This window comes from Gymnogyps californianus, chromosome 15 (genome assembly GCF_018139145.2).
Source record: "Gymnogyps californianus isolate 813 chromosome 15, ASM1813914v2, whole genome shotgun sequence".
NCBI classification, from domain to species: Eukaryota; Metazoa; Chordata; class Aves; order Accipitriformes; family Cathartidae; genus Gymnogyps; species Gymnogyps californianus.
The window spans coordinates 16,842,858-16,867,315 of NC_059485.1; the positions used below are offsets into that span (position 1 = coordinate 16,842,858).

Here is a 24,458-nt window from a genome sequence, read left to right on the forward strand (position 1 = left end):
CTGAATTGAAAACGATCCGTCCAGATTTATTTATTCCTACTAAAACAAAATCCTGTTAAACAGTACGTAACTCTGTGTCTCTACAAACTCACAGCTATCTGCCAAACAATAAAAATTCCAAACTACAAAAGATGAGTTGTATTCAGTAAATATAAATGGGAAATTTAGGCTTTGTGTAGAATGTTTATCAGACTATTTACAGTGCAACACAGATCGTTTGAGTTCAGATCTCGCCAGCTTCTCTCTCTTCTGATCTCTTGGAACGAGATTTGCCATTTGTGCTCTCGTGCCGCCTCTCAGAAGAGCTCTTCTCTTTTCTCTCTCTGTCTCGTGACTTTTCTCTTGAAGATCGATCTCTAGAAGATCTGAAGTACAAAGTAAACCGTCGCTATAAGCTTCACAACTAAAAGAATTTTCAAATATGCACACAATGACATCATCTTTCCCTAGCAGGGCTGTGGCATAACCAAGTTTCTTACAGAAATGTGCCTAGGTACTGTGATGTCGGGAGTGGCGTCCCCCGAGACAGCAACCCTGGGCCCTCTCTGAGCTTTAGGTAGGAGAACGCCACTTTTGCAGCGCTGAGTGCACGCCGCAGCCTTTGTTACTCTCTCCTTAGAGTGATCCTTTCAAGCTGTTGCCACAGGGGCTCTCTGAGGTCTTCCCTGGGCCCCTTATTTTACTTAAGTTTACTGGGCCACACTAAAGTGCCTGCAATTTCTTCCTCGTCTATCACTCAGCTCTATCTGTGTCTTCTAAAGTCGTTTTTCATTATGCGCTAAGCTAGTGACTTTCTGCTCAACTGCTTTAAATACCAACTGTATTCTCTGGCCTCAAACGCTTGCTCAGCCCTGGGCTTTTTACTTTGCATCCTGACAAGCGTTGTCCTTGGCAGCATCCTGGGTTCAAAGTCAGGATGATACGGATTTATATTCACAGCCCACAACATGGGCAGATCTTTTCACAGCCTGCCCAAATGACGGCTGCAGATTTTCAGCAGTGCTTCACTGTATCGGCCCACACAGAATTAAGCAGAAGGCTTCATGTTAGGTCCAATCTGAAAAGGCTGTTTTCCTCTATGAATCGTGCCAGCTTATCGACTAGCAGCCTTCAAAAGGTGCTGATCCTGAATGAGCTCTAGCAGCCCGTACCCCTTCAGAACTAGGCAGAGGCTTTCACAGACCCCACAGAGCCAGCCCATTTTACTCTAGGACTCAGTATGCAGGTTCTTCTTTACAGTCACAAGAAGAGGACCTGGCAGGTACGTTAGAGGTTCCAGCTTTCATTCATGTTGATTGTAAGGTTTGGAAATACTACACAATTGATATATTAAAACCTTACAGCCCTCTGTATCACGAGCCATTTCATTTCCATTAAATTGTGTAATTTAACCAGAAGACAACATGAGTCGGTCTGATGAGATTAACTCTTTGCCTGTTCCCACAACAATGCCTGCTGCCTGCAGTCCTCCTACCTCGAGATCTCCAGATCCTGCGACAGGCTCTCCATTTCTTTATACAAGTGAGACCTCAGACCAGCAGAACCTGAATGCAGGTTTCATTAATTCTCACAGTGAAAACAGAAGCTACACTCTTTCAGGGACCAGGGTTTTTCTGTTTGTTCTCTTGTTTTTGTTTTATTTTCTTAAACTGATCCTGGTCTCTCCCCAGTTCTCAGTAATTTTGTGGAAGTATGTCAGCTAGCCAATCCCCCTACAATCTCGATGGGCTGATTTGAATGTGTTCAAGGTTTTCGAAGTAATCCCTTACCTGCTCTTTAGTAATAGTTATTACAGGGTCTTCCTCACTTCCTAATTGTCCAAACTTCTTGTCTTTATTTTTCATGTTCAAGACAGATTTAAAAAAGGACTTTAGTATCTCAGCCATTGGAGAATCAACAGTATTTACACACCCCCCTCAATTATTAACAGACTTGTTTTTTCAGACCATTATTTCCCTCCCCTTCATCAGGAGTCTTTAAAACCTGTTCTTACCCCTTAGCTAAAGTGACACAAGACTCATAACAGTAGGTTTGTTTCTAGAATTGTACTCCAGTGGTGGTGCCTAATCAGGTGAGACAGTGCTAAAGCACTCCTCTATTAATTAGGAGCATTTTAAAAAAGCCAGATCTAACTTCAGCAAGCACCCGGTGATAGACTTGCTCCTGGGCTTAGAAGGGCTGTAAGGAAACACAATGATTCCTTTCAGTTTTTCTAATACTCCTACATATGCTTGCCTCATCCTCCAACACAGTGGGTGTTTTGCTGAGTTTCAGAAGAGACTTAAAGCCCTTCTTCGGACTATAGCACTTCTCCTCAGCGACAGGAGAATGGTATACTCCTCCTCCTGGCTTCCTTTTCCCCTCCCTCCAGTGCAGATGCCTGAAGAACTGTGTCTCTCAAGCAGCCTTCTAACAGAAGACTTCCCCCAGATCCCAAATCATACACTTCCTTCCCCATGCCAGCACTGAGAGAAAGAAGCTGGGAAGCAGAAGGTAACCACAGAAATGTAACGTCAAAACTGCCTCTCAGTTACTTGGCTTTTACAGGCCTGGGGAGGCTCAGTTAGCTCAAGCAGGCCTTTGTGCTGCTTCTCATACAAGAAAACCAGCAATTTCTCAAGGCTCAGCACTGCAAAGCAGGGAACCAGTTCTATCTCCTAGACTCTCCTCTCAAGCTGGGATCTCGCCGTACAGTTACTGCCCTACTGCTCTCACGTGAGGCCATCTACGAACAGCCGCTGGGAAATCCTGCTTTGGCCCAGGAGGCAGTGTACAGGACACTGCAGCTGCTAACTTGAGAAACCGGTCATACTCCTGCTTGCTCTAAGGGACTGGGGAGGCTCACTGTGATGCCAAGGACTCCCCTTTCCAAAAGCACTCATGTCAGCAATACATACTTGTGTTTTGAACTCCTGTCTCTGGACCCCCGTCGGTGACCTCTGCTGTGGCTGCGGGAACGGCTCCGGTGGCGTCTGTGTCGGTCTCGGGACCGGGAGCGAGACTTCCGCCGTTCACGGGAAGCTGATCTCGAGCGTCTTCGCCTCCTATCCCGAGACCGTGATCTGAAGAGGACACAGATTGCCTCAGACTCAGGAGACAGGCCAGTACATCGGATCTGCATACCTGAGCCCATCTCTCAGACATTCCCGAGTAACAAATATCCAGAGCATCAGCACTCACCCCCCTAGCCGCATCCCTGCCAACACAGAAGGCAGATCACCCACAGGGTGGGCATCTCCCTCCTGGGCCTCATGCTACCAACAAAATGCCAATGGGTAAATTCAATTTGCTGGGAAGCTTATATAAAAAGCTCCCACCATTAATGTAAGCACGTGCTGATACCTAGAGCAGAGCTTACCAACCGTGTCTCACTCAAAGTGAGGCCTGTGTAAGTAGAACAGAGGCCAAAGTAAGTGGCATGTGAAATTACCATAACCCATGTGGCAGTCTGCCAAAAGAGAGTCTCCCTTGTGAAAGTACTGCACTTTAGAAGCAGATCTGTTTCAATCTGCTCTAAAAACAAAACAAAGGATGGCAATGTATATGGAAAGCAGTAGAGAGGAAGATCTCCAGGTACATGATCACAGAGAATGCTGTCATACCATTAAGGCAAGCTCTTAACAGAGATGTGGGGGCTTTAATCTTGAATCTCTGTATTTTTTCATCTGAGGTATTATAGATGTAACAGATATATTTCAGACATTAAAACTATGAAAGTATATTAGACATTTATTGAAAGAGGCATCAAGTACATTCTTAGACTCGTACTCTGGAGCACGCAGCACCCTCTGTCCTGACCAGGCTAGCCAGCATCTGCTGTACAGCCCAACGAGTGACATTAAGTTGCACAGCACCACTGAGGTGCCGAAGCAGTAGTTGCCATTTCTTTCAGGGAGCAAAACAAAGAGACTGGGGCACTGAGTGAACTCCATTTGTGAGGCCCGGGAAAAAACCTCAGTAGCTAGATAGAAACACAAACAGGCATTTGGGAGAACTGTAGGAGAACTGCGCACTCACCTTCGACGATCTCTATTTCTTGATCCAGACCTAGAAAGAAGAGGAGAGTTAAGCAAGAGGAGGTATGATATAGTCAGTGGGTTTTTAATAAAACAACCCATTCACCCTGGCAGCTCTTCACAGCAACGCAACAATACCCCAAGTAATATGTCAGTTAAAAAAGCGCTTGCCATTAAAACCTTTAATTAGCTTCAATTTGGGGGGCAGGGAGAATTTGTCAAAAACTGAAGAACTTCGTAGAAACACTAGTTTCTACATGCAGAGCTTCCTGTCAGAACAGAAAAGGTCTACAAACCAATTCAGTTTCTGTTAATAAAGCACCACAATGAACTTTTCCGACTTTAAGTTTGCTGTGCATATTTGTTATATACTCTTTACCCTCTGCAATCTAACATCGACTAGCTCAACTCTAACATTTTCAAGAAAAAGTGCCACTCTCCAGTCAGAAAGACACTTGACTGTCTTCTGATTTTGGTTCCTTTGAGGAAGTTGCACATTAAAAAGGTTTTAATAAAGAGAAAACAGCATTTTCTCACTCATTATATTTATTTAACAAACGTTAGAAGGAAATGTGCATCAATGATTTTTTTCCCTGTTTGAGAAAGATGAGCTAGAAAAGAGGGGAGACAGACGCAAGGGAAGAACTATTACTGAAAAGTAACTGAGAAATATCCTGAAAATCCTTCGTCCCAGACTTAGAAAGCCACTTGAGAAGAATCATCCAAACCTCACTATTCTCTCTCACATTCCCATGGCTTCAGAGCTCATGTGCGGCACTCGCAGCTTGATGCTGTAAGCGTTAGCTTTTGACAGTCTGTAAATAACAATGTCACAATTCTTTCAACTTCTGAAGCACCATTACTCGGCACCACTTAAAATACCACTCCACGTGAAAGATACGCCCTCCCTCTTTCTCTATGGCCACATTTCAGTGCCAACTTACACCAAAACGTCACGCACTGCCTGAACGGTCTCTTTTTCTTTAATTGAGAAGAGGCCAGTCTCCCCGTTTAGTGACTTAGAGACTCGCTCTCGTAACTGCTTCCATCTCCCCACTGCATACAGACTCACAGGGGGTGTTCCATTTGCACAGCCACAGAGCTGTTCTGGCACTGTAACAGGAGATGCAGCTGAAAGCTACACACAGACAAAATTTTAAAACGCAATAGAGAAGCATCTATTTTAATAATATTATTTAAAACCATACCTGGATAAGACAAGATTAAGAGAATCAATGTGCACTGACATTCCTTCACAATGAAATGGGATTGTTCAATCACGGTAGAAAGAAAAAAAAAAAACCAAAATCTAGAAAGGAATTCAGGTAGAAGGACTGTAAACAAGGTGGAGCTGAATTTGGGAGTCAGGCAAATGAACCATGCGCTGAGGCAACACACAAGACGACCAGATGAAGGAAAAGCTGATAAACCAGGAGAGCAAGGCAACAACCACACACCTCCTTTTTCATGTAACAGAACCTGACAGAGCAGCAGGACCTCCTGTAGATGCATGGCAGGCAGCTGAATTTTTCTGGTGGTTGTAATTACTCCAAGTTCTTAATGTTCTTTTCCTCCTGATCACTTTATTCTGAATCACCGGTGCACATATCCACACAAAGCCCTTCCACATCCCCTGAAAAGCCTGGCTGCCCTTCCACGCCTATGATCTGAGCAGGAGTATGCACAATAAACTCCCGATAATCACTCTCTAGCACTAGACTTCAGAATTCAGGAAGCATCCCGCGAAACAGCACTTTCCTTACTAGCCTGAATCAGTATACAGCAGGAGACAGCACTGCTGTCCAGAGGAGTGAGAGGCTGAGCATGTTTATTTATTTACTTCTTCCTCTTTTTTGTCCCTGCATCACAGAGGCTATGTGCTGAGTTTCAAAACCTCTGTTTTGTCCAATGTAATACAAAGGAAATTCATTTGGCAACTCCACCTAGACTTGTTTGCTGGTGTACTCTGGAAGCAAATACCGAGGTCTGCGCTTCCAAGCATGCCACCTCTCCACAGAATTTCAGTCTTAAGAGATTACTGGGTAGCCCGCAGTCACCAGCAACACCAAACAAAGGACTTCTGTTTATTTCCTACTAGGGGTGACAACCCAGTTCACTCACTCCTATGTGGAAATCACAGTTTAGTTGACAAATTAATAAAGTCTTAGAGAGGTAGTTGCACAAAGTGAATCTACAGGTTTCTATAGTATGTCGCAGTGCCTGTAAATCACCAAAGAGTTCTCAAAGTCAAGCAGTACTCTTTCTCTTACTGAATAACACCATGAAGATGCCGCATATGAAGATATGACAGGAAGACTTATAAAGGAAACATGTTTTCTGTGGTTCCTTAAAGTATCAAGCCCTGGTTAAGAGAGGCAGTCTGAAAGGCAGTAGAAGTTACCGATTAGTTTTCAATGGAAAAATGCCCCTGTAAGCACGGTGTTGCACAGCTCCCAGTGGATAAGGTGCTAGCAAATCGAGAAATCTGGCTCTAATCTCAGTTCTGACACTGAGCATCCACTGGGAAAACATCTTCCTTCTTTGGAGAGGGAAGTAATTTGACCTCCTCTGTATGGCACTCCTGGCTCCTCCATAACAAGTTTTTCTCTGGTATCTGAACAGAGGAGCACCGAGACGCCTCCATACAGAGCGAGAGCAAAGGCTGGCCGCAGTCTCTAAGTAGTGCCACATATGGAGTCAGCAAGAACTCAGACTTTAGGCCAACTCAATGCAGTTCTTGAACCCTTCACATTGAAAGCATTAAACATTCAAAAGCGGTCTTCAAACCTCCTCATCAGATGCATCCTTATACGGACTACCTGTGAACACAAGAGGCTCCTTAACTCTCAAGAACTGAGGGCTTTTTTTTTTTTTTTAAAAACCACAAAAACAAAACCACAGACATGCCACAGGAGGAAGAAAGCCAGCATTTTGGGGAGATGCAGACCAACTAAGAGATCCAGAGGACTCTTCCTGAAGGTAACTCTGTTGAGCAATTTTCACACAGAAATGACCTCCAAGAAGAGGCACCATGGAGACAGACACATTGAGTCCAGGTTAGATTATGGTCCTACTGTGGGTCTGAAAGAGCCTGCCACGAAGCAGCTGCACAGGAAGACACTTCTTGTTTCATTTCCATCTTTCTGACCGTAGCAACAGCATGCTATGTCATGACTGCAACAGCAGTTCCTTTCGATTAAATCCTGCACTCATCAGGCAGTTCCAGATTCTGCAGCTCCCAAATATAACTGCATTACTGACAATCTTGCAGGGATGCCAGAAAGTTGTGAGGCTCGACAGAACGTGCTGCAGTTCAGGAGAAAGCTGCAGCACAAATTGGTGCTTCATATGACACCAGGCAATCCACAGAGAGAGAAAACCCACATAAAACATCCTAATTGGAGAATGCATTACAATTTGGGGCTTACATCTTCACAATACACCAAAATCTCCAAGCTGCAGACCACAGAAAACCAAGCTGCTTCAATTCTGGTATTTATTCGCTAGCATTCCCAGCAATGTACACCCAGAAGCCAGCACCATCTTAGAGCATACTGCAGTTACGTATCTCATATGCTTCAGACATGGATGGCTGAAACACACTCCTCAGTTGACACTGAGGGTCAGAAAATGCTCTCCACAGGCAGCAAGGTTAGTTTTTTTGATGCAAGTAGTACAAGAGGAGAAACACGTGAGGTAACTGGGGAGATGCTGTGACAATGAGAACAGCATTCCTACTCAGCTGCCTCCTCTGCCTGACCACTGCAAATAACCACCCTCTCCACACCAGGCTGTTCAACTGAGCTGTTTACACACAAGACGCCCATTCGGTTCAAGTACAGAAAAAATAGTTTTTCCAGTTCAGCTGCCAAGACGCAGAAGAGCTTGTCCTGAGAATACCGACGTTGCAGCCACTCCCACTGCTCAAGGATTATACACGTATGAGCAGAAGGTGATACATATGGCCACAACCACCAGAAGCAGCCACTCCTTGGGATCCCTCAGATCCCCTAGGAAGTGTTTTCCAAAGCTGTGCCAAAAGCACCACATTGTTATGGTAGAAAAGTATGGGAGCAAGACAGGCAGCCCATGATCTAGCTCACGGATACCAGCTCCATTCTGTTGTCACCTCCTAGCCTAGAAGTGAGGAGGGCTGTCCAGGGAATTTTTGCATGACTAGCGCCTTTTGAGCAGACCTAGCCCTCACTCATCTTAAAGTTTTCCACTCAGATGCAGGGATCTGGATGAGGGCATTTTATCCAGATTCAGATTCCCAAAGGCAGGGACTAGACCAATATAAGCCTGAAGACTACAAGGAGCTCACATCTTTCAGATACACAATGGAGGTTAAAACAATACACATACAATCACTCTAAGCTGGGGGTTTTGTGCATTTGTTTTAATTTTTAACTGAATGCCAAGGTGCTCACACAGCATCCGGAGCACGTCCAACAGCTACTCCAGCAGCAGATGCTGCTTTCCTGCAACGCTCAGATACAAGAAATCAGACTATTTCAAAATCAACTTCACAAGCCAGTTATCAGCTTCCACTCACCGTCTGCCCATTCTCTCCTCTCGTTCTCTCTCCTCTCTCCGTCTCAAACGATCCTGGTTTCTCTTCTCTTGCTTTTCTGCCACTGTTTTCTAGGAAAAAAGTCCACATTGTATTTCAGCCATACAGTAACAGGTCAGAGAGAACTGCAGGGAGACTATTCCGATAGTAAGACAAAAGTAGTTCGACAAAGAACCGTTTCACTGCATTTTATGTACTAGTCAAGATCTCTATCAAGGTTCTCATTTTCCTCACAACTTCACTAACATATATCAGTGCAAGAAATGCCACTCTCTGCTTGGAGTGCTTGTGCTCTAAGAAAGAAGCCCGTAAGCTTTGGGGCAAGAACTGTCTCACCATGAGTGTACACAACACACAATGAAACAGTGCTCTGGCCTTGCGCCAATGATCGAGGCACTGACCTCTATATGCTGCCTAATGAATAAGGCACAGGAATCACAACTCTTACTCGAGCAGGCTAAAGGTCCCCGTTCGCAAGCAAGACCAGTACCGCAACTCCATTACAAACCACTTCAGAAAACTTCAAATCACTTCAGCTACTGAAGACCTTTTTCACTGACAGCACTATGTGAAACTTCAGTTCGAGCATTTTGTTAAGAGGTCTCAAAGTTAAAAAACCCAGCGTGACAAATTTCAGCCATATTAATGAGACAGGTGACTGTACCAATGCTCTAAGGAATAAAAGACAGCAGTGGTCTGGTTTGACTAATTCTGAGGGCACATATTTAGTTACCCAGAAATTACAGAACCAAACCCAAGACGAGGCTATGCAAACCTCCATTTGAAGTTTCAGGGATTCCGCAATCAGAAATTTCTGGGCTTTTACAAGCGCTCTGCAAAGAATTCTGTACTAATTTAATAAGTGTGTTGAATATCTTCAAAACTACAAGGAGAAGGTTTAAAACAGAGAGGATTACCCTCAGCTGATCCAGTTTCTCACGAATCTGAATGAAACCCAAGTGTAATTTGCCTCCAAAATGGTCAGCAAGACGCCGGTCGTTGTCATGGAGACCCAGATATGCTGAACAAACTTCACACACACGCAGCTTCTGCTGCTGGAAACTGGATGCAGGCATTGAATTTCGGTATTCTTCCTAAAGGGAGGCAAAAAACCATGCAAACGTCAGGGAAGCCTTACATAGTCACAACCCTCCAGGGAAACCCCTGCAAAGAATTGCACTGCCGCTTTCAAGAATCAAAAAACCCACCCTCAATATAAAGGAGGTGCCACACAAAATGCTTTGCGAGCACAGCTAACCTGACAGTCTACCCCTGCAAGTGACTAGTGACCAAACATTTCAGAGGACAAATCCCTCCCCGCCCCAGTCAGCTCTCTTCACCAGATAAAAGTTTCTAAAAAGCTTTTCTTCATCTACCACACTACACTGCCAACCGCTTGCTGGCACATGGCTGAAACTAAAAAAGCAGGTGCTGGCAACATCGGAAAAGAGGTAGGAACTACCCAGCTTTTTTGTCATGTACTCAGCCTAGCCCAGTCCGCTATTACAATTCATAGGAGAACCAATGCCATACCTCTGCCTCTTTCTTTTTTGCTCGGACTTTCTCCACTTCCATCAGGATCTTTTGAGACTCATCAACATTTCCTTCAGCTCCCAGCTGTTCAGCTTTAGCTAGGAGTTTTCCGATGTCTTCATTCAGCTCATGTACTTTCTCTGCCTAAAGAGAACAGTGTGTTTTTAATAAGACAAAAAACTTGCTAAAGCTTGCAGGATGACTTTTCCTTTTTCTCTAAAAAATACTGTTTAATAAAAGCAGTTGTTGGAAGATGACCATAGATCTCCAAAAGTCAAAGGAGTCCCAACAAAAAGGGATTGGTGGGCCAAGTACAGGCAAAGCAGTCACAGACACACAGCAAAGAGAGAAAGTGGACACGGAGAGGACATCATCAGCAAACAGCAGCACATTTCTGGCTTGCAGGACAGAATAGAGTCCGCAAAACCAGCTTCAGAAATGCTTTGTATTGTCCCCGTGAAGCAAGTTCCCAAGGAGGAAACTCCATGAGCATTTACTAAGTGAAAAGACAACAATCATGGGATGGATTTACTATTCTAAGCTATTACATTAACGCTGAATAGTGTGGGGGGGAAACCGATATGCTTTATTGCCATGCTAAAGCAACCTATTTCAGAGTTCATGTTTTATGCTACTATGGCCCTCTGAACCAGTAAGTTTGTCTCAAGAACGGCCAGAGCAGCATTTGAGGAGGATGGCTGGAATCCACAAGGCCTTTGTGGAGCTTAACTTCCCAGTATCAGTGGTGTCAGAGACAACAGAGCACCAGTGCTCTCACACAGACTTGCAGAACAAACGTTTAATGAGAGGACAATACCTTTGCAGACACTTCGGCACTGATCTCTTCCTGTGTTTCAGCCAGGCGTTTCTTGGCCAGCTCTGTTCTCCTATCACACTCTGCGATGAAGGATTCCAGGTGATCCATCGCCTGCATGTTCAGACAAAGAATTATGAATAAAGGTGCTCTCTGTGCCAGACCTAGCTTTGACAGCCAACAGCTAGCTGGTGCAATCTCTGTATAATGTACAACCAACCTCAAGAACAGATGCCTTGAGAAAAAATATATGACACTTTGCAGAAAAAGTAAAATTTGATCCCTGCCCTTAAGCCTGTCATCTGTCTGGAACCTGACGCAGTTCCTTTATTCTGACACATAACAGGATGCTCACATGAAGACTGCTTTGCACTGAAACTTTCAACGCATGAGCAACAGGTGCAAAGACAAAAGCACTGGAATAACATGAAAAGGGAAGACTGAATTGTTCTTCTACTTGATTTGTTCCATTATAGAAAGCTAAATCTGGCAAAAGTGAAACCACAGAGCAGAGGGCTTTTAATGTCAAATCTCCTCCTGGGACGGGCCGCCAGGTTACAATGACCTGGTACAGAGCAGCAGGTGTGGGATGCAAGGAATGCCAGAGGAGCCTCCCAGCTAGCTGGACTAATGGGGTTGCAAGGGCCATAATTACTTTTACAATTTCAAGTCAGCAATCAAGCTGGCATTCGGGCAGGGGCTGTACATTCTTGTCAGATAACACATCAAATAACATGGCTAGCTGAAATGCCCACTGAGTTCTATTGTTCAGCCAAGTAACTTCGAGAGGCAGTTTCCACAAAAGTAACTAAAATTTCTCCGTACTCACATCCAGCTCAAAAAACAGATCTCTCTCTTTACTTGCAATCTCATAATCTGCTCGCAGTGCCAAGTCATGGATCTTTGTACATTCTCCCAGGTCCATTCGCTGTTGAAAAGAAAAAGGAAAATCAATGTAAGAACCCTCCATTATAGCAACAAGCAGCAGATACTTAACTCTTGCCAACTGTATCATATCAAAACACAGCCTCTTTAGGAAGAAGAGCTTCCTCTTAACCTGTCAGGAACAGAACTAGCCAGAAGAACAACATGCTTGCTAAAACCCCTCTTTTAGGTGTTCCTGGAACAATATTAAAACACCCCAAATGCTTGAAGTCCAGTCCTACTCCTGCTCTAGGTCACAGCACAGCCTTAGAAATTGCTGGGAGGGAGCTGGGAGGGCGCAGCACGCTGCAGCAGCAACTCCTTCAACAGGCACTAACTCCAAATGCCTCCTATTATAGAGCTACAGCACAGTAAAACATACAGCTCTGTGCCCTGTTTAAAGCTCACCTGGAAAAGCACATCTGCGCCAGGATGAGCCCTAGTAACATATTGAAAGATACCAAATCATAGAACACAGACAGAATGCTTCCTATCAAGAACAAGCGGACTTAAGGGAATAAGGGCTATGGACAGTAGGAAAGCACAAACCTACGCTCAGCAACAACAGACTCATAATTCTACAGCTAGCCCCTTCCCACATTCAGCTGCAGCCTGGAGTTTTAAAACTTGCCCAGCAAAGCCAATTCCTACGCATAAGCCTATCTAATGAGAGACTTCTTGAGAGCATCTCCCTTCCCACAAAGCTCTGATTTGCATGCTGCCCTTCACTCCCATTGCAGTCGATGATATTTAAATTTGTTATTTTCCCCCTAACCTAGTCGTTAACAGCCACATGAGCCAAAGTTAATTATGCTCTCAAAACACGGAAATTGCATTTTGACATTATCAATATGTAACAGAGAACATTTCTCTTATTCTTAAAATAGAAAAAGAATATGACGTTTTGAAAGCCAAAATAATAAAAGGCCTAAGTGTGAGCCAAAGTACGAATGGCAGGGTACATGTCACCACCAGCCATCCTCTTCTCACCCAGTCACCACCAGTCCCAAGGAGCCCAAACCTGAACACAGCACAACAGGTGTCAACTCACTGAACTGCAGAAAAATCTAAATGCAGCTAAATCGGGATCAACACACAATCCCTGCGGAACATCACAAACTAGAGCTGGGGGTGCCAGGGACACCTATGTGAAGCAATGCACTCGGACAGCAGCAATGGAAGTGTTTAGAATGAAGCAGAGTAACTAAGCAAGCTCCACCAGGGAATGCTCTGAGTTTCAGCAGTTACCTGTGTTATTAGCTTTTCTTTTTTAAACAAAAGTGGTGGCTTGCCACTATTTAGTCTTCCTCATTTTGCTCAGATTTACCAGAAACAGGAGGCCACAGGCAGCAGGCTACAGAAACAGACACTGTATCCAGGAATAGTCCTGCTGAGCTCTCTAATGGTAGAAATTTAATGCCTACAAAAAAAAGCATTCAGTACTTTCAGAGCTTAATCATGTTCATCTTCAGGCAAGCCTCTTCAAAGAATGCTAGCGAGCTACTGCTATTTTACCACAAAAATAACTTCTCATGATGTGACTTAAATCTTTTATTCTTATGGTTATTCTACCGATTCCTTTCCAATATAGGGAGAAAATAGCAATATTAGATGTGATTGTCACAGATCATAAGTATTCTTATCTGAACTCTTCTTGCAAGCTGAGCCACTTCAGAGAAGCAGCTCCAACCCACAACTTCAGAATAGCTGACAGCGTGCTCTGTATTCCTCTCCCTGTTTGTTAAAAGGCAACGAATCCCTCAACCTCTTCCTCTGGGGGAGAACATTCAGGTCTCACCGGCATACAAACCTCAAGTCTTCCTCCACATCCTTGGAGATGATCTAGGTGCAAGGAGACTTCCACAGGCATTGCTCGCTTCAGTAAGATCACTAGCCCTTCTGTCTCAAAGAATCCTCTCGTCTCAGGGAGGCCTGTCATCAAATACTCACCCTTTCCAGCAGTGATCATGACTTGCTCCAGTCAATACCCGTGGCGGGTTTATAATACAGGTATTTGAGACAGGTAACCAGCAGAGCCTGAGTAAAGATTTAACCCCCCATACACACAAAGATTTAATACGTTTAGATGCCACTGATAATTAGTCCTGCTCACATTTGCTGAGCAATCCAAATTCTGAGGTATCTCTTATGAGCTCCACTAAACTAACTCACCAGAAAGTCTATTTCCATGAGGAAGGCTCTTTAAGAGTAATCAGAGCTGCAGAGTTTCGCCCAAGTAAAAAAAGGAAAGCGCAGACCTCCACGAAACAGTTCTGCAAACTACAGATTTCAGCTCACTCATAACTCCCAGTAGGGGACACAATAAATTCCCTGAATGTAATTTCCAAGCTATGTTCTACCTGGGCAGCTTTCAGACTCATCTGTCCACTTATTAGTGGAGCTAAAATTCAGGTGGATTACCAGCTGATGCCGTCTCTGAATGTGCTGCAGTACTGTGACAGAAATATGCTTACCGTTAGCTGCAGAGCTAACTCAGTGCAGGCCACTAACAAGCTAAATAACAAGTCCCCTGATAACAGCACATGGGCATACTAAATTAACTTGTGTTCTCCCAGAATTTTTCTCCTTTCCCATGGAGACCAAAAAGAGAAGCACTGTAGCTTATTTAGTGACAAGTTTAGATAAGTTTCTGGGGCCAAAGGCTCTTAGGACCAGGAATGTTGGCGCACCTAAACAAAGCAAACATCAACGTGCCTTCTGCAGCTCTCAGGAATATTCCAGAGCTTTACTTACAGTCTGGACTCCTTCTCTTACTCTGCACCTGAAGGTCAGTGAATGGGACTCCATCACATTTCACTGAGCACAGCTACCCAAGGGATCCAGCTTCCTGCTTGTCTCCAATCAGCCTCCCACTAAGGAATATCTGCACACATGAAGGATGCAGCAGTAACAATGCCTTCAGGGGGATGATGCAACATAACCAGCACCAGAAGGCTTGGAGCATCTGTTGGAAGTTTACAAAAAGATCCAAGGTCCTGATTTCTGCAATAATACACATCCAGAGACGGATGCTACCCCATCCAGCTGAGGCTGATTCACCCACACACCTCTTCCCTTAATGGAGCACCATAAGATGCCAGTGAACCTGACCGAGATCACGAGGAAAGCCTGCACATTCCAGTTAAGTTTCATTCTGTGCTGGCAGCACTGACAGCTGAAATGCTGCTCCTGTTCCAGACATCACATGTTCTTTCAACACAGACCTGTGGCACCAATACTTTTTCTTGCCCCCAAGAACCTGCTGACAGCAGTGTAGAGAGCTCCACAGCCACTTAAAGGCCACCACGAGATTGAGTGATCCACAAGATCACTTGCACAGAAGCAATCTTCCTTCCTGCTCCTGTGTGAGATTTCTGAGGACAAATTCCACAGCAAGAGGGAAGAGACAACTCACTGCAGACAAGTAACAACAGAAGCAAAAGAAACCGATTTCTCAAGGTGCTTCTCTGCCCCAGGAGACTCGCAACCCATCTGAACACCTTAGACTTCCTCCGTGCTTTGGCACTACCTCCAACAGTCACGCACATCACTTAATTCAAGCCCTTCGACTCACCATTTACCTTCTTCCTGGAAACGTGCCAGAAGAGGTAGAAGGCAGCCTGAATCTTCAAAACACCGTCTAGGGCCCAAAAAACTGTTGTAGGATCTTGTGTCAAAAAATATACCCTAACCACAGTGACCTGCACAACGGATGGAGGTGGGCAGAAGGTGACGTAAGCAGCTTTAGATTTCTGAAATGGAAGTGAGGTGATATGGAGGCTGGTGGAGCTATCGCTGAAAAACATACCTGAGCTTCAAATTAATAAAAAATAAATAGAGATATATAGAGATTGGTATTCAACTCTTCCAATCTTTTTCTGCAATAGCAGCCATTGAGAAGCTAAAGTCTGAGCGCTCAGAGCCGAGGCAGCTTTTGCTAAAGCTCTTTCTACTAGTGCTGTCACAGAGTCTTGCTATCACAGCGACACAAACAGAGGAAGGAGTGCCAGCCCTTTGTTGGTAACCCACTGTGTCAAACCCAGCTCTTGAAATAACAGCAGGAAGGGCTATAAATAACAATGGTATCTTTAAACAATCTGGTGAAGTGGATGGACAATGAGAATCGCCACAGTATTTAGTGTAAAACAGTGAGGGTAAAGATGGATTTCAAACATCCACATTCATCTCCATCCTGTAATTCTGTAATACAGCAACAATTACAAAAGACATGCATCATTTTCTTTTGAAAGTCGGACTGCATCTTTCATCTGGGCGCCTAAATTGAATACTTACTTCGCAAGATCTCACTGTTAAAAGCCCACGTCACCTTCTGCTCTCAGAGAGAGCATGTGAGCCAAACCTTTGAAAATTAGCCAGCTCTGTCCCCAGAGGGCAGCAGCGAAGGAGCCGACTCAACTGTTTCAAACCAGTCAGGCAGAGTGACACACTGCTCAGACCAACCAACTCTAAAGACAAAGTCGGCCTGAGCTGTAACCTGCCATTAGCACACCAACCAGTAATGATGAAAAAGCTGCTGTTCCATCAGGAGAACATCACATGGGGTGAGAGAGGAGACTGAAAAGCTCTGAGGATTAAGGATTATTGCAGCTGGTAAGAAAAAACTTGCTAACCTGAAGATGCAACAGTGAATTAGAGCACCCAGAACAGCAAGCTAGCTACGATCTTGCAACCTCCACAGGACAAATCTCAGGCCCTAACGATCTCAAACAGATAAAAGAGAAATAATCTTGCAACTTCACGTGGGATTGAGAGAGAAAAAACATTTCAAGCGAATCCTGAGCGCTCCTGACTTCAGCAGTTCCATGCACAGGTGACAGAAACAGAAATTAAAATTGTGACTGCTCCTTGGGCACAGAAGCTCTGATCTCTCCTAGAAGTTACCCGCGATGCACAGATGAGCCCTGAAGAGCTGTACCAATGTCTGCCTCACCAGAGTTCCTTATTACAGAGGATATACTTACTGTTCCGGCCAGGATATCATGAGGACAGCAATCCAGAAGGTGGCTCTTGCAAACACGATCGTCTGTAAACTTCACCCTTTGTCTGGTTTCATCTCCTGAAATTCATTTGTGGTTTTAAATAAGGAGACATTAGAATACCGATAAGAGAACAAAGACGTCGGTATGATCATTTCGCCTCAATATGCAGATTAAAATACTTGGTGTTCCTGCTCCCCAAAATTACTCGAAAAAAGCTTAGAGGGTAACAGGATATTCTGGAACACTTATAATTGGCAACAAACACTATTTTAGCATTTATTCATCCAGCACACCATGTTAAACACAGTGTTGGCGAGCCAAGTAACGTCCAAGGCCTGTCATCCATATAAAGAGACAGCACAGCCAGAAGAGAAAAAAGGAGACAGACAGTCTGGCTCGCAGCCAAAACCTTTTATTTTTTTTTCCCCCCCTTTTTTTACTGTGAGGAAGGGGCAAGAGGTACCGAAACCCACACTATCGGAGGGCCATGAATCACAAAACAGGGCTGTGCTGGACAGTTTTTATAGACGATTGCTATTTTCTTGACTGATAATTAAGACATCGGTCCATTTGATTTGAAAACCAAATATGCAGTGTGCTTTCCAAGGCCGTGCAAAGACGAATCTTGTAGGTCTTGGCCTGGAACACGAAGCGTGCTTCCCACCCATGTCCCACCCTCAGAAGACATTTTACACTCAGGAGCCACTTAAACAAGACAATATCAGAAAAGCAAAAAAATAAAAAATAAAAAAAGAAACAAAGTTAGTCAATACACACTGCGAGCTCCAACATATACTATACCCATCTGCATTCTTCAAGACCTCAGCTGCAGAATTTTATGCCCACTGTTGAAAAGTTTTAAAGGAAAAGTTTTCTTGCCCACACCTGCAGTAAGGAAGTCAGGGGAATGATACATAAAAGTAAAGGCAAAGTGGTAATGGTATGTGACAATTTTAAAGCTCATCTGTGTATATGACACAGGTATGTGTAATACTAAAGTATGAATATAGTTTAGGATTCGCAAGCATCCAGGAATAATGTTGTGTCTACTGAAAATGTTTTTTTTTTATTTTATTTTTTTTTCTTTCTAAGCTACACTTTTAAAGTTACTTGTGAAAAAAAAGCAAACACTTTTTTTTTTGTTATAACAGCTTTAAAAATTGGTTGTGACTCACGGCTCGATGAACATGAGGCTTTTCTGCAACTCCCTTGCAGATTGATGTAGGCAGGCAAAGATACACTGAACCTTTATAAATAAAATAGAGGGGCCACAATTGTTCAGTTTGTATGAAATAAAAATATGGGAAGCAATTCAATAGCAACTCAATACACAAAGAAAGAAAAGCACTTATTCACTTACGAAACAAAGTGCAAAGTACCTGAACAGCCCTGCTAATGTGCCAAAGGGAATTTAAGTACTCAGCAAGTCGCAGAAGGGAGATACAAACCGCAGCGGGAACGTATTTTGCACAGGCTGCCACATTTCTTTTCTTGGACAACAACTACAACGGCCGGCTCCCGCAGGCACACCTACCTACATGCCTCTGTACCTACGGCGTGGCCTGGGCACGGAGCTTTCCCTAAAACCTCTCTGCGGCAGCCGGGGCCCGGAGCGGCGGGCTCCTCCCGGGGCTGGGCCACGCCGGGCGCTTTCTAGGGCCAGGGGCGAGGCGGGCTCCTCCGCCGGGCAGGCCTACCCCTACCGGGCTCCCTGTGCCGAGCTCGCTAGGCCGCCCCGAGGCGCGGCGAGGCCCGGGCCCGCTCCGCCGGGCCGCCCAGGCGGCCGCCCCGCACCGCCCGTCGCGCCACTCGCTCGGCGGGGCCGGGGCAGGCCGCGGCAGGGCGGGCTGGGGCTCCGGCTCTGGCCCGCCGCGTCCCTCGGCGCGGGCGAAGGCCGATCGCGCCGCACGTCCGGAGCGGGGGCAGCGGCCGGGCCGGGCCGGGCCAGGCCCCGCGCGGCTGAGGCGGCCGCCAGGCCGCGGCGTTTCCTGCAGGCCCCGCCCGCCCCTACTCACCGTCCCGGGCCGTGCCCATGAGCTGGTCCAGCAGAGCCCGCATCTGGGCCTGGGCCGACATGGCGGACGCGGGGCCGGGCCGCGGGGCGCGGCGGGCGGGCGGCTCCGGCCTAGGCCTGGGCGGCGGCGGCGGCGGCCTCGGCGGCGGCTCCGGCCTCAGCGGCGGCGGCGGCGCGCGGCGGGCGCTGGGCGGAAGCGGCCCCTCCTGCTACCGCGCGGCATGCCGGGACGGGTAGTCCGCCGGCGGGGCGGGGCGCGGCTCCCGGCGGGCCGGCCCGGGGCTGGCAGCGGCGGAGCGGGGCGGGCGGGGGGGTCCCGGGCTGGCGGGGCCCGGCAGCCGCTCCGCCCTGGCGCTGAAGGCCCCCCCCCCCCGCCGGCGGGTGTGCGCCGGGCCGCCTGCTCCGGCTCCTCCGCCTTGGCGGGGCGCCTCGTTAGCGGCGGCTGAGGAGGCCTCGGGCAGGGGGACGGGCTGGGGGCACCCACAGCCTGGCTCCTCGCTGGGCCGCTGCGATGGGCCCGGCCCCCATCAACGGTGCTGCCCCTGCGTGCCCCGGCACCCGTCCCCGGGGCTGAGCAAGTGTGGGCCCAGTAGCCGGGCCACAGCGGCTGCTGAGCTGTGCCGAGCCGTGCCAGGCCATGCTGAGCCATGCCAAGCTGTGCTGTGCCAAGCCGTGCTGGGCAGGGGGGTGACGGCGGGTGACTTCAGGGAACAGACCGAAGGGTGCCCGTGGCTTATCAGCTGCCACCCACCATGTCTGCCCAGCGGTGCCCGGGCGGGATGGCTGCTGCTCCTGCCCCGGCATTGCCGGTGTGAGTGTTTGGAGAGGGGAGAGGGAGCACTGCGGAGCCGGTGCCGGGGCCCAGCTCGGCCCCCACAGGGTGCCCCAGGGCTGCCGGCCCGGGGAGGTGGGTGAGTGACAGCCGTGCCCAGGCTGGCACTGTCCTTGTCAGTGCTGCACCATGCCAGGGGCTGGGGACCCCACCTCAGTGCCAGGGGACAGCTCAGCCCAGGGTGCAGGGTGCTCAGGGAGGGTGCTCAGCCCAAGGTGCAGGGTGCTCAGGGCAGGGTGCTCAGCCCAGGGTGGCAGGGAGAGCTGTGAGGGAGCAGACCAGCAGCTCTGGGGCAGGGCTCTGGCCATCCCCAGCCCCGATGGCCGGTGTCCCACCCCTGAGCATCCCCAGCACAGGCAGTGACAGGGTCCAGGCGCTGTGTCAGTCCTCTGCCATCCTGTGCCCTCCAGCTGTCACAGGCAGGCTGTCCTGCGTCCCCTGGCCATCCTGTGTCCCTGGCCACCCTGCGGCCCCCAGCCACCTCCAGTCCCCCAGCCGTCTGTGTCCCCTGGCCGTGCTCTGTGCTGCCCCACGCGGCCCCACTGGCACGTCCTGTTGCCAAAACAGAAATGGCACCTCTGGCCACAGCCGCCTTGGGACCCAAGCCGCTTGCCATCGTCACTGTCCTCGGTCCCTCATGTGCTGTGTGGGCCAGCATGGCCGCAGGCCATAGCAGAGACACGGGGCACCCCAGTGCCCCATCCACGGTGACAATGCTGCTGTCCTGGGTGCTGTCCCTGTCGTGGGGCTGGCCCAGCCGCTCTCCACACGGCATGTCCCCATCTCTGCAATCACAGGCGCTGTCTGGCAAGAGCCACTGGCCCCGGGCACCCAGCCCCACCACCCTCCAGGGAGCACAGCACCCTGAAGTGCCTCACCCGCTGGCCGTGCCATCGGGGCTGTGTCCTGCCACCTCAAAAGGTTCCAAACCCCATCCTGGGGCTGGTCAGGGAGCCATGCACCCATCTCGGGGGGCCATGAGGCTGGAGATGGGGGGTCTGGACCCGCACGGGGGCTGCGCAGCACCCGGCCCTGCTCTGCTGTGTGGGGGGCCGGCAGTGCAAGACCCCCGCAGAGAGGCTTTGCCCACTGCAGCCACAGCGGCAGCGCCTGTCTGCAGAGGCATCGCTCGATACGCAGTATGTTCTTCACAAGATCCCTACTCCAGGAGTCAAAATAGCATGAAATTTAATTTTACGCCTATTTGACAAAGCTTGATTTCGCCTCCAATCAGCAGGGAGATAAGAGCCCTCGGCACAAGTGTGCGGGCAGTTCGGCAGCTGGGGCTGCCAATTTAATAGGTGAATTTACAGGAACAACACTTGAAAATCCCCTGGCTAGTGAACCATTAAGGTGAGCCCTGCCTTCCGTCCCTGCGTCCCTCCCCGCGCCGCTCTCCTGTTGCTGGGTGCTAAAGCAAACCCCAGCTCTGTTTACTGAGTCTACTATTACAATACAGCTACCAAATATTTGCCAGCCGTCAGCTCGCTGCTCCGCTATAAATACTTCAGGCCCAGGTGGAGGGACGGGAAGGGGGAGCGGCGCGGGAGCCTATGCATGGCCGGGCAGCAGCGCCAAGGTGAGTGCCGAGCCGCGGCCCCGGGCGATGCCCTCCTGCACCCGGGCGTTTCTCTGGCTGAGGGTGGCAGCGGGGCAGGCTGGCTCCATCGCCGGGCGGCCCCACTCCCCTCTCCCCACAGGCCAGAGGTGCGCGGTGCCTTGGGAGGCTGAGCCCCCCACCGCCCGCCCCGGGGCAGCACGGAGGCAGGATCGAGGGGTCCTGCAGTGGGGACAGCACAGAGGGACGCACGGTGACCCCAGAGATGGCAACGATGCTGTCTCAGGCTGGGTGCAGGGCCCAGCATCGTGCTTGGTGTGGCAGGAGCAGGACTTGTCCCCCAGGATTTGTTCCCCGCCCCAAGACCCTGTTGGGGCCGGGGCTGGAGCTATGGCAGTCCCAGGCACGTGGCCAGGGATGCCCTGTGGTGAGGCAGGGCTGGGAACCCTGGGGCACAGGTAGCACTAACTACAGAGGGGCCTCATCCAGCTCAGCAAGACCCAGCCGTGGCTGGAGCCCACCAGGGCGGTGCGGGGAGGTGGCCGGGTTCGCCCCATCGCAGGGAAACCTGCGGGGCCATTGTGTGGGCAGGGTGCGGGGCTCAGCATCCCAGGTGCTCAGCCCAGGGTGGCAGAGTGGGTGCTGAGCCCCATTCACCTCCATGCACAGCTCCGGGGTGAAGGGGAACATCCCGCTGCCCCAGAGCTCTGGGGGATGTCCCCGCTGCCCTACATCCTGTGACTTGGTGGGGACATCCATGCTCCCCCATGTCCCACAGATCTATGAGGACATCCCTGCTGCCCCACATGCCATGACTTGGGGACGTTCCCATTGTCCCATATCCTATGGATTCGAGTGGACATCCCTGCTGCCCCACGTCCCATGGCTCCGTGGGGACATCCCTGCTGTCCCACATTCCATGTCTTGGTGGGGACATTCCTGCTGCCCCGTGTCCCATGACCCAGGGGGAATATCACTGCCCTGTATCCCACAGCTTGGTGGGGACATCCCCACTGCCCCATGTCCCATGGCTTGTAGGGGATGTTCCTGCTGCCCTGCAGCCCCACCCTCGCCATGGCGTGGCACGACACGGTCCCCCTGCCACCTCAGGGCCAAGTGCCGCTGCAGGGCGGTGGGTTGGGGAGGGTGCTGGGGTGTGTGCCACCCTCACCCCGCTGTCCCTGCCCACAGGGTGAGTCCGGGCCCCGGGGTGCCCCTGCGCGCTGACATGGCTGCGGGCGTCATCCGGCCCCTGGCCAAGCTGCAGCTGCCCTCACCCTTCTCGCATGGCCTGCTGCTGCCCACGCGCCCTGAGCTCGACTTCCCCGACCTCTCCGAGGAGGAGGAGGAGGAGGAAGAGGAGGAGGAAGAAGAGGAGGCAGTGGAGGAGAGTGTGAGGCCGGAGCTGGCCATCCCCAGCGCCGCTGAGACCACCCTGCAGCTCCTCAAGTTTTCAGAGCTCATCAGCTGCGACATCCAGCGGTACTTCGGGCGGCAGGGCCGGGAGGAGGCCGCCGGCAGCCGCGGCGTGCCCGAGGACTGCGGCTCACCCTGGCGCACTGAGGCCCAGCCTGAGGCCGTGGCACCGCGGGGTGGCCCCGGGGCCGTGCACAGGCTGGGGCCACTGGCCGAGCTCTTCGAGTACGGTGTGCACCGGTGCCTGCCACCCCGGGCGGCCGGCGGCAAGACGCAGCGGCTGGAGAGGAAATATGGCCACATCACCCCCATGCACCGGAGGAAGTTGCCACCCTCCTTCTGGAGGGAGCCAGGCCCCAGCCCTGCCGGCCTCCTCCACGCCGGCACCCCCGACTTCAGTGACCTACTGGCCAACTGGACGGTGGAGCCGGGGCCGGAGATGCCGGGTGCCGGGCGGGAGCTGCCGCCTGAGTCGGGCCGCCCGGAGCTGGAGTCCGAGCCCTTCGCTGGGCTGTGACCCCACCATGGCCTCGGGGGCCCCCAGCCCCGCCACGTGCTGCCCAGTTAATGATAAACCCGGCGGCCCCAGTGCCAGCACTGGGGCACCTGGAGCTGCCGGGTTGGAGCCGGCAATGGGACGAGTGAATAAATGACTCCCGCCAGGCACCAGCGCGTGCGGTGTCCTTTGCCACCCACCACGGTGGCGTGCCTGCTGCCAGTGACAAAGGGCCGCTGCTCGGCGTGGCCCTCGGGGGGCCGCTGGCTGCCCGGGCAGCAGGAAGAGGAGGGAAGCGCGGTGCCGGCAGGAGCCAGCAGCCCGTGTTTACTCTGCGGCCCAAGTCAGTGGATCCCATCCCCTTATCTCAGCTGCGCCGGGGCAAAGGGCGACGCGGGGCCTCATAAAGAGCTCGGCTGCCAGCACCCAGCAGGGACTTGTCACCGCCTCGGGGACCCGCTGCACCCCATGGCTCCCCTGCCCCATGACAGTGCCAGGGAACCAGACCCACACAGGAGAGCAGGGCTATGCCACGGTGCCGGGAAGGCAGCTGGCCCTTCCCCACGGCCCCTGCCGCCGGACCTGGCTGTTACCAGGGCCCAGCCGAGGCATTCTCCACTTTGTGGCAGCTCTTTGTTGGTGTTAAAAGGGAAAAGCACCCGGGAAGGGGCAGCCGCCCCCCGCCTTGAGCACTCCAGCCCTGCCGGGGGCTGAGGAAGGTGGGGGGGGCCCTGGTGTTCCGTCACGCAGCCCCCCAGTATGCAGCTCCCTGGCTTGTGCCCTCCCAGCACGAGCAGTGGGGACAGGACTCGGCTCAGCCCCGGGGATGACACACCAACAGACAGCGCTGAGCCTGGGCAGTGGCACCAGGGGAAGAAGGGAAGCAAGAGACGGGCAGCACCACAATAAAAGTACAAACAGGCTTTATTTCAGCACAGTATCCCGCAGTCAAAAGCCCCTCCAGGCACCAGGTTGTCCCTGCCCAAGTGAGGAGGTGACAGCCCCAAGCCAGGGCAGGGGGCAACGCCAAGGTGAGGGGCAAGGACAGTGGGAGATGGGGGAGCTGAGGCGCCAGGGCTGGAGCCCTCCCCTCCTCACCCAGGGGAGTGCAGGCTCTGCTCCCTCCACTTGGCCAGATCCAGGGCCGGTGGTGGGTTTTGGGGTGCCTGGCAGGGCCCAGGCTGCTGGAAAAGGCCAGAAGAAGCTGCAGCAAGTGCAGAAACACACCCAGGGTGACTCTGGACCCCAGCATGGGCGGAGGAGAGAGGCAGCAGCAATGGTG

The 24,458-nt window shown here is 50.4% G+C and overlaps 2 protein-coding genes across 6 annotated transcripts; one reads left to right on the plus strand and one right to left on the minus strand.

Annotated features, from left to right (window-relative positions):
* LUC7L (LUC7 like) lies at nt 1–19,050 on the minus strand. Of its 5 annotated transcripts, none has more exons than XM_050906247.1 (11): nt 18,876–18,952; nt 18,036–18,106; nt 16,843–16,937; nt 11,766–11,864; nt 10,940–11,050; nt 10,123–10,266; nt 9,507–9,683; nt 8,572–8,660; nt 4,018–4,047; nt 2,898–3,062; nt 1–365 (listed from the first exon to the last, which is right to left on the minus strand). In XM_050906247.1, the coding sequence occupies exons 4-11, from the start codon at nt 11,859–11,861 to the stop codon at nt 224–226; spliced, it is 954 nt and encodes a 317-aa protein (XP_050762204.1). In that variant the 5' UTR covers nt 11,862–11,864; nt 16,843–16,937; nt 18,036–18,106; nt 18,876–18,952; the 3' UTR covers nt 1–223. The 5 variants fall into 5 exon arrangements, with proteins under 5 accessions (XP_050762204.1, XP_050762200.1, XP_050762201.1 ...); XM_050906245.1 differs by lacking the exon at nt 18,036–18,106 and adding an exon at nt 1,770–1,831 and having other exon boundaries at nt 305–365; nt 18,876–19,050; XM_050906243.1 differs by lacking the exon at nt 18,036–18,106 and having other exon boundaries at nt 18,876–19,048.
* Nucleotides 19,051–21,259: 2,209 nt separating this feature from the next.
* On the plus strand, nt 21,260–23,197 carry PERCC1 (proline and glutamate rich with coiled coil 1). The gene is made up of 2 exons (XM_050906256.1): nt 21,260–21,285; nt 22,456–23,197. The coding sequence occupies exons 1-2, from the start codon at nt 21,260–21,262 to the stop codon at nt 23,195–23,197; spliced, it is 768 nt and encodes a 255-aa protein (XP_050762213.1).
* Nucleotides 23,198–24,458: the final 1,261 nt, after the last annotated feature.